This window comes from Solanum stenotomum, chromosome 9 (assembly GCF_019186545.1).
Source record: "Solanum stenotomum isolate F172 chromosome 9, ASM1918654v1, whole genome shotgun sequence".
NCBI classification, from domain to species: Eukaryota; Viridiplantae; Streptophyta; class Magnoliopsida; order Solanales; family Solanaceae; genus Solanum; species Solanum stenotomum.
The window spans coordinates 41863595-41873073 of NC_064290.1; the positions used below are offsets into that span (position 1 = coordinate 41863595).

A 9479-nucleotide genomic window follows, 5' to 3' on the forward strand; every position below is an offset into this window, starting at 1 on the left:
ATGAGAAAAGTAATAGCCGTTGATGGGACATTCTTGAGGAGCAAGTATGAAGGAGTTTTGCTATCGGCGGTGGCACAAGATGCTGAGAATCATATATTTTCAGTGGCTTTCTGTGTTGTGGACAAGAAATGCAATGTCTCATATGAATATTTTTTTCAAAACATGAGAAGCTTTGTAGATGATATTGATGAATTGTGCATTATTTCTGATAGGCATCCAAGTATTCGAAAGATGATTTCGATTATCTACCCTGCATCTCATTATGGTTGTTACATGAGATACCTTGGGGAAAATATTCAAAATAACTTTCACAATTCAAAGGTAGTGACCCATTTTTATAAAGCAGCAAAGGCGTACAATAGATGTGGGTTCAATGACCATTTCAATCAAATAAGAGATTTGGTACCAAAGGCGGCTGAAACTCTTAAATGTATTGGATTCCACACATGGAGCAGGGCATTTTGCCTGGGAAATAGGTACATTATTGTCTATACCATCTCGTTTGACTTTATTGTAATTTTATGTGTTTTAATTGATTTTTATTTTTTGTTGTGTAGATATAACATTATGACGTCAAACATCGCGGAGTCAGAGAATTCTATGTTTGATGTTGAAAGAGAATTTCCCATTGTCGCTCTATTTGATGAAATAAACAGGAGATTTGCACTTTTATTTCACTAGAGGCGTATGGAGCTGGTGAACTCTGCAAATAGATTTGTTCATTCAATTGAAAAAGACATATCAAAGTAAGTTAACGCGGGCAACAAGTTGTTGGCTCATCAAATCGCTAACTACAAGTTCAGTGTCACTGGTCATGGTGATGTTGCTACGGTGGATCTACAAAGAAGAACTTGTACTTGTAGAATTTTTGAATTGGACAAAATACCTTGTCCACATGCCATGGCAGCGCTTCGAGCCCAATATGGTGTCGATTTTAGAAATCAGATTTATGAGTATTCCTCTTCATATTATTCAGTGAAAAAATACATAATGGCATATTGTGAGGAAATTCACCCGGTGCCACCTGAAGATTCTTGGATTGTCCATTTGGATGTCATAGAGAGAGAAATACCTCCCCCATATGTTGATCAAAGCAAACCTGGAAGAAGGAGATATAAGAGACGGCGTGGAGTTGGTGAATCATTTTCAACAAGAAAAAATAAGTGTTCCGTATGTAGGGACTTTGGCCACAAAAGAACTACATGCCCAAATCGAAATGCTCCATAAGTGTTGTTGAATTTTAATGAATGTTCTTTTTTATTTGAGGATGACGTTCCCTACCTTCTTATCTTAATTTGAATCAACTTATGTTATGTTATTTATATAAAATCTTTGATTTATTTAATTATGTGTTGCTACTTACAATAGAATATTACATATGTTTCAACATATGTCAATTATGTGTTAGATTTTACAACAGAATATTGCATATGTTCCAACATATGTCAATTATGTGTTACATGTACTACAGAATAACGCATATGTTCCAACATATATTAATTATGTGTTAGATCTTACAACATAATATTACATATGCTACAACATATGTCAATTATATGTTACAAGTACTACAGAAAATGCATATGTTCCAATATATTTTTAATAAATAATTATGTGTAAGGTGTGTGAACCATCAATCAATAATTACTATCATTGGAACAACTTTCAAGAAAAAAATGAATTACAACTCTTCATATTTTACCTTTTTTTCCAAAAAAAAATAAGTACTTTTATTTGAAAAGTCAAAAGTTGTGTCTCCTTCTTCTATTCGTCTTCAAAAGTTGCAACTTTTCACACATTTCATTTTCCTGGCATTATATAAGAAATCTTGAAAGAATAAGAAATCTTCAAAAATGACTATGAGTAAAAAAAACTACAGTGAATCCCTTTCGAGGGAACTACTAATTGATATCGTTGAAAGGATTGCTTCCTACTCCCTCAAAGATTTAATAAGGGTTAAATTAAGGTATGTATGTATTAAACAATTTTCGCTCTTTAATTTGATTTCCTAACCATTTGATTTGATTTATCAGCTCAAGGGTCCTCAATGAAGTCGCTAATTAACCTTCTGTATATCAAAAGGTAACATTGGTCAGCAATCCTTATCGTAAATGGTCCATAGTTCAAGAAGCCATTTCTTTCCTGGAAATGTGCAGAGTATCGGGGAATTTAGAAGCCTTAGACAGAAAAGGCGTGGTAATTTTTTTATGTTTTTCGTATGTATTCACGTTTTTATCAATGTATTTTACCTTTTAAATGTGTTATTTCTTATGTAGTTTGATTTTTTCAACCGTAACGATCCAACTGCATTGGAAATGATTAATCAAGCAGCAGACGGTGGCCACATTGGTGCATCCTATTGGCTTGCCATAATTTCAATCTTCAATGGCGATGAATCCATGAGAGAAGGTTTAATGTTCATTGCCAACATGAAAAAAACGAAGCCACTAAAAGTCAAAAGATGTCGACATAATTTGCGAAATATTTTAGATGGAATGTGGGTGCCAAAACCTCATTTGTTGGGAGGAAGACCCATTTTGTTGCACTGTTCATCAATTTGAGCAAATTAGACGTAGAAATGGTTGGCCCATGGGAAGCGACAATGAAGATGATATTCGTTGTGATTGAGAACTAGATTATGTAATTAAATTTCTTCCTTATACCACTGCGTGGTATTAATTAATTTGTCATCTGTGGCAACATATGTACATAACTTGCAAACCAAATTCATGGTGAAAAAGGTTGCCTTTTTGTGTTTTGTACTTATTTTTGAATTTGTTCTTTATAAAATGTTTAATCCAAAAATATTTGTTTTTTTTTCATGGTGTTCTCATTTTGACCATCCTTGAAATGTCATATGTGGCAACATATGTACGTTCTGTGGTATAAAATGTTGTATTTAACAGTTTAAACTTCAACAAATATGTCATATGTGGCAACACGTGTATAACTTAAAATGTGCTTTTTGGGGTTAATTCAATTGAATTACAGTCTAATATAACAACCTCCTTCATTAATTACAACTCTTCATATTTTACCCTTTTTTCAAAAAAATTAAGTACTTGCATTTGAAAAGTCAGAAGTGCCTCTTCGTCTTTAGAAGTTGCGATTTTTCACATTCATTACATAAATAAGAAGAATACAACAATAGAAGGTCCTTTCATTTAATTTTCTCCAAGATGGGAAGGAAGAATAAGAAATCTTCAAAAATGACTATGAGTAAAAAAAATACATTGAATCCCTTCCGAGGGAACTACTAATTGATATCGTTGAAAGGATTGCTTCCTACTCCCTCAAAGATTTAATGAGGGTTAAATTAAGGTATGTATGTATTAAATAATTTTCTCTCTTTAATTTGATTTCCTAACCATTTGATTTGATTTCTCAGTTCCAGGGTCCTCAATGAAGTCGCTAATGAACCTTCTGTATATCAGAAGGTAATATTGGTCAACATTCCTGTATTTATATGGCCATGTTCAGTTGTTCGAAGTTGCACTTCTTTCCTGGAAATGTGCAGAGTATCGGGGAATTTAGAAGCCTTATACAGAAAAGGCGTGGTAATTTTTAATGTTTTTCGAATGTATTCACGTTTTTATCAATGTATTTTGCATTTTAAATGTGTTATTTTTTCTGTAGTATGATTTTTTCAAACGTAGCGATTCAAATGGATTGGAAATTCTTAGTCAAGCAGCAGACGGTGGCCACATTGGTGCAATCCTATGTGATTGCCATAATTTCAATCTTCAATGGTGGTGAATCCATGAGAGAAAGCATATTGTTCATTGCCAACATGACTCCACTAAAACTCAGAAGATGTCGAGAGAAGTTGCTATATACTTTATATGGATGGGTGCCAGAACCTCATTTGTTGGGAGAAAGACCAATTTGTTGCACTGTTCAAAACCTCCACTTTCGTTGTGAATTATGTAGGTGTGATTTAGAAATAGATGAAGTAGTTAAATTTCTGTATTAATTAAATTTTCATGTGGCAACATATGCATGTTCTATCTTTGAATTTGTTCTTTATAAAATGTTTAATCTAAAAAAAATTGACATTTTCCCACTACAACATAAAAGGTATTTAGCGGCAATTAAAAAAGGCATTAACTATGGCCGCTATAGCCATTACCAGCCAATGTACCTTGGCCATTGTATTGGGGGTCGGTAAAGACTTTTGCAGCCTTTTGGACAAAAGCTGGTAAAACCAAGCTCTTTTGCTGCTAAAACTCATTCGATTTAGTGGCAATTTGATGCGGCAATTTATAAGGCTGCTAAATCCAATCCTAAGCGATTAGTTATTCTCATGTCGCGTCCATTTTTATAGCCGGTAAAAACAACTAAATTGCCGCTAAAACACATTTGTTCTAGCGGCAATTGGTTGCGACAATTTAGATGGCTGTTAAATCCAATAGAAATAGTTAGTTATGCTTGTGTAGTGTCCATTTTTATAGCTGGTAAATCCTGCTAAATTGCCACTAAAACGCATTAGTTCTAGTGGCAATTAAAATAGTTGTTAAATCAAATTTAAAACGACAATCATGCTTATGTAGCGTCCATTATTATACCCGGTAAATTCAATAAAATTGCCGCTAAAAGTTCAGATCTTTAACGACAATAGTTTGGTGGCAATTATAAAGGCTAGACTATCCTAATTTTTATGGCTAGAAAATTCACTTAGTTTGACGCTAAAAGTCACAAACTTTAGCGATCAATTGGTTAGCCACAATTAATAATGACTACATCCACTCATAAATTCAACAAAATTCTAATCAAAAGAGAGCTTATTACAGGCAATGAAATTTGTCAAATGCCAAAAAATATATAATAAAATTCAGAAAATATAATATATCTCATAAATCCTAGACAAACGAAAGAAAGTATAATCCAAACTATAGTATCACAACTTAAAAACTAAACTTATTTGAATGAAATATCTTATATCATTATATAACCAATCCAATAAAATAATGTCTTCAAAGAATTTCCACGATGGTTCGCCGTACTGAAATATTTCATAAGCAAAATTTGTGAACATCATACAGTATGACCTAAAATAATAAAATAAATGTGTCAAAAGATGAAATCCAATTGATAAAAACATCACGAGATAGGAATTATATCATCTCATAGAAAACAACTCAAGGATTCGAAGTCACTTGGATCTCCTGTGTAGATTATGATATAAAGTTCGTTCATGTTTTTATATGAGATCACTAATATTCAGCAATACAAATAACACATATGGATCAGACAAACTACATTATAGGGGCTGGAGATGATGCCAATGAATTTGTGATAAAACTAAGGACTGGTTCCACTAAGATGCTTCCACAAATGGTCACCTCAGTGAAAGCTTGAACCCAAGTGATGAACTCAAAGAAGAAGTAGGGCCTATTCCAGAATGGACTAATGGTTATAATATGAATGATGAGCAGATAGATGTAGAAAGAACAATGCCTAGTCCAAAACCAGTTAACAGTAGTAATAAGGATGAGGAGAAGTAGATAGATGGAGTAAAAACAGTGCATAGTCCAGAACCAGTCAACGGAAGTAATAAGGATGAAGAGCAGCAGATAAATGGAGTAAAAGCCATTAGTCCAGAACCAGTTAACGGTAGTAATAAAGATGAAGGGAAGCAGTTGGATGGAGAAAAAAACGTGTAGTCCAGAACCAATTAACAGTAGTAGTAAGGCCGAACAACAAATAGATGGTCCAGACAACGACTTTGTTTCTATTCTACAAGGAGAACGTTTCCCTTTAAAGGCAAAAGTGACAGAAAAAGAATCAACTGGTCCAGAACCAATTGGTGATGCTACTAAGTACTGATCATCAAGGACTGAAATAAATGATTCCCCTACTATGGAACTAGGAAATGTGAATGACAGGACCAATGAGCAGAAAAATGTTTCTATTTCTGACACTTCAACTTCTGTGAACAATACTGAAATTTCAGTAAGGGGTAGAGCGACTGTAGATGATGAAATTGCATTGGACTGGTCCTTACCAATGCCAATATACAGTTATACCAACAAAACCTATAGATAAAACAAACTACGCTTCAGGCCTAGAGAGGCCTAGAGGGGAGCAGTTTCTGGTTCGATGGGCTATTCCACGGCTGCACGATATAGATGTATTATCAAGAATGGTTGATCCATCACTAAATGGTTGTTATCCATCCAAGTATCTGTCTCGATTTGCTGCCAAAATTTCCTTCTGTATTAAGGTCAATCTCTTCCTTTAAATGTTTCTTATAGCTCTTTAATGAAGTGTAAAGTCCCACTTACAGATTATAGTCTCTTCCTTTAAATGTTTCTTATAGCTCTTTAATGAAGTGTAAAGTCCCACTTACAGATTATGAGTTTCTGCGTATGAGAAACTTTACTGGTTATACTTCATAAAATGATTCTCCAATCTACCTAAATTCTGGTGTTTTGATTAAATGACTCTGTTTTGGATAAAATTACTTTATCATAGACTACATATAACTATTACCAACAAGAAAACAAACTCTATGTTCGAGGGTTGGCAACAATGCTGATGAATTTGGGATAAAATTCAAGGAGTCTGGCAAGTCATTAACAATAGTTATCTCAATTAGAAAAGGCAGAAGCAACGGAATATCTATCATCTTAAACAAAGAAATGAGGGGATGAGGTGTATAAGGATTACTTTGAGTAATCGTACCACTAATACTCAGCTATATCAACAGAACTTATAGATAAATCTAACAACACTTCAGCGGCTGGAAGTAATGCAGATTACTTTGAGATAACATTCAAGGGCTGGCAAGGCATCAACATGAGTAGTCTCAATTGGAAAATGCAAAATTCATGGTGATGTAGATAGACTAAAATAGAGAAAGGATGGGACGGGCTGTATAAGGAGTACCTTAAGTAATTAGAACACTAATACGCGACTACACCAACAAAACCTATAGATAAAACTAACTAGACTCCAGGCCTAGTGGGGACCAATTTCTGGTTCGATGGGCTATTTCACAGGCCTAGAGGGGAGCAGTTATCTCAATTAGAAAATGCAGAAGCAATGGAATATAGATTATCTTAAACGAAGAAATTAGGGGATGAGGTGTATAAGGATTACTTTGAGTAATCGGACCACTAATACTCAGCTATTTCAACAGAACTTATAGATAGAACTAACAACACTTCAGCAGCTGGCAACAATGTAGATGACTTTGAGATAACATTCAAGGGCTGGCAAGGCATCACCATAAGTAGTCTCAATTGGAAAATACAAAATTCATGGTATGCTGATAGTCTAAAACAGAGAAAAGATGGGATGGGCTGTATACGGAGTAGCTTCAGTATTTAGAACACTAATACACAGCTATACCAACAGAACCTAAAGATAATACTAGCTAGACTTCAGGTCTAGAGGGGACAAGTTTCTGGTTCGATGGGCTATTCCACAGGCCTAGAGGGGAGCAGTTATCTCAATTAGAAAATGCAGAAGCAATATAATATATATCATCTTAAACAAAGAAATTAGGGGATGAGGTGTATAAGGATTACTTCGAGTAATCGGACAACTAAAACTCAGCTATATCAACAAAACTTATAGATAGAACTAACAACACTTCAGCAGCTAGCAACAATGTAGATGACTTTGAGGTAACTCAAACAGTAGCACCAAAGGGAAAATATGAGTAATACCATGAGAAGTTGGAGTTTTCAGCAACACTAGGTTTCCATGTTGTTTGTGCTATTTGTCTATGGCCACTATCAGCATCGGGAAACTGAAAAATATTAGCACATTAGTTAACAATACTCTTATACTATTAAATTTCATTAGAAATAATGTCTAAAACTTATGGAAACGAGTTACCTGTCCACTTGAGGTGCCATTGATATTTTGAGGCATGGATTCATTAAGAGCATGTTTGCGCATAAATTGTCACATTTGGAGTAATTCTAATTGCATATTATCTTGATTTTGTTTAATTATATTCATTTCATCATTTTGTTTCGCCTTCAATTCAGTTATCCCTTGTTCTAACCTCTGTACAATTTCATTAGATGAATCCTCTTCATCAATTTTCTCTAAGAAAGATCTACTACCCCATAAAACAGAAGGAGTTGAACCAAGTCCTAAACCACTAACATACCCACTTCTTTCATTTTCTAATACATGGGAATACATATCGCCTTTCCAAGCAACACGGTGAGGAGGTTGGTCAGTAGATCCCTCACTATTGCTCTTCTTCTCATTTATCATGTCCTGACCAAAGAAAACATATTAGATCCAATTTGGAATTCAATTGTTCACTTTTTATATTCTTTCCTTTATGTTTTCCAATGTAGAAAATAAAAGAAAAAATAAATCTTACAATTGCTTTGGCCAAATCATCATCCAACGGTCTACCATCCACACGTTGTTTATGAGTTAAGAATAATATTTCTGCTCGTGTAGGCTCTCTACCATTTGCAGTCTAATACAATAAAATTGATGTCATCTATTCTTAACAAGAAGAGTTAAATTATTATAGTTTTTAATTTCAATAGGTTTTCCTGCTCATTCATCAAGGTCGCAATACTTTTGGATCCTCCTGTGTGAGGCATCTTTTGCTTGGTCCTATTATATCTATTTGCTTGGGTACGTCTCTGTCATTGAAAAATTAAAACGATATCTTATGATTTATAAATAAAAATTGAGCATAACAAAAATCTAAACACTATGAAAATTAGCAACTAGGAGAATGATGTAAATATTTGTTGATACCTTAGCTTTGTCGGAAAGCCAATAAGATACAATTTGTACGATAGATATGTAGCAAAAAGGACAATTTGCTAAATTTCTTACATCCAGGATATAGTTCTTCATTTGCCTCCTTCATGAGCTGTTCAAATTTATCAATCTCTTGATGGGATTGATTTCCAGATGTATGAGTAGCATTTTCCTGTAGGTTTGGCTCCATATCGACCCTTTCATTGACATCAATATCGATAGATTGTGTACAACCTCCAAAGGCATCATGTATCATTCCTTTTATATCATCACCTCCTAAAGTTGACTGACTGCAATTAGTTACTTGAATATTGTTTGATCTATTTAGAGACTTTCCGTGACAAAACCAAGTATCATATGATGGCAAAATACCATTAACCACAAGATGATCATAAGTTGTATCCCGATTTACTTGATGAAAAAGCACACATTCTGTACAGGGACATGCAATTTTGTCTCCATCTTGTTTTTCAGAAAAAGCATGATTTATAAAATCTTTGACTCCATTCAAGTATTCTTTACTAACTCTATCACAATACAGTTGACAGAGTTAGTAAAGAATTACTGTAAGAACTAAAGATATGTTATTTCTAAAATTATCCATAAAGTTGAAGATTTTCTTTCTTTCAACAATTACTGTAAGAACTAAAGATACGTTAGTAAAAAATGGTGGAATTTATTAATGTGTAAATGCATAACTCACAAGATGTCATTTTAATAATTAAAATTATCAA

General features: G+C 33.9%; 1 protein-coding gene across 1 annotated transcript; it reads left to right on the plus strand.

Annotated features, from left to right (window-relative positions):
• Positions 1–681, plus strand: LOC125877535 (uncharacterized). Its single transcript, XM_049558800.1, has 2 exons — positions 1–476; positions 558–681. The coding sequence occupies exons 1-2, from the start codon at positions 1–3 to the stop codon at positions 679–681; spliced, it is 600 nt and encodes a 199-aa protein (XP_049414757.1).
• The last annotated feature ends 8798 nt before the right edge of the window (positions 682–9479 follow it).

What these genes read in the sequence shown, in the direction of transcription:
- LOC125877535 (XM_049558800.1), top strand. Translation starts at nt 1, where the DNA reads ATGAGAAAAGTAATAGCCGTTGATGGGACATTCTTGAGGAGCAAGTAT. An exon ending in GCATTTTGCCTGGGAAATAG is followed by an intron (nt 477 to 557) that starts GTACATTATTGT and finishes TTTGTTGTGTAG; the next exon opens with ATATAACATTATGACGTCAA.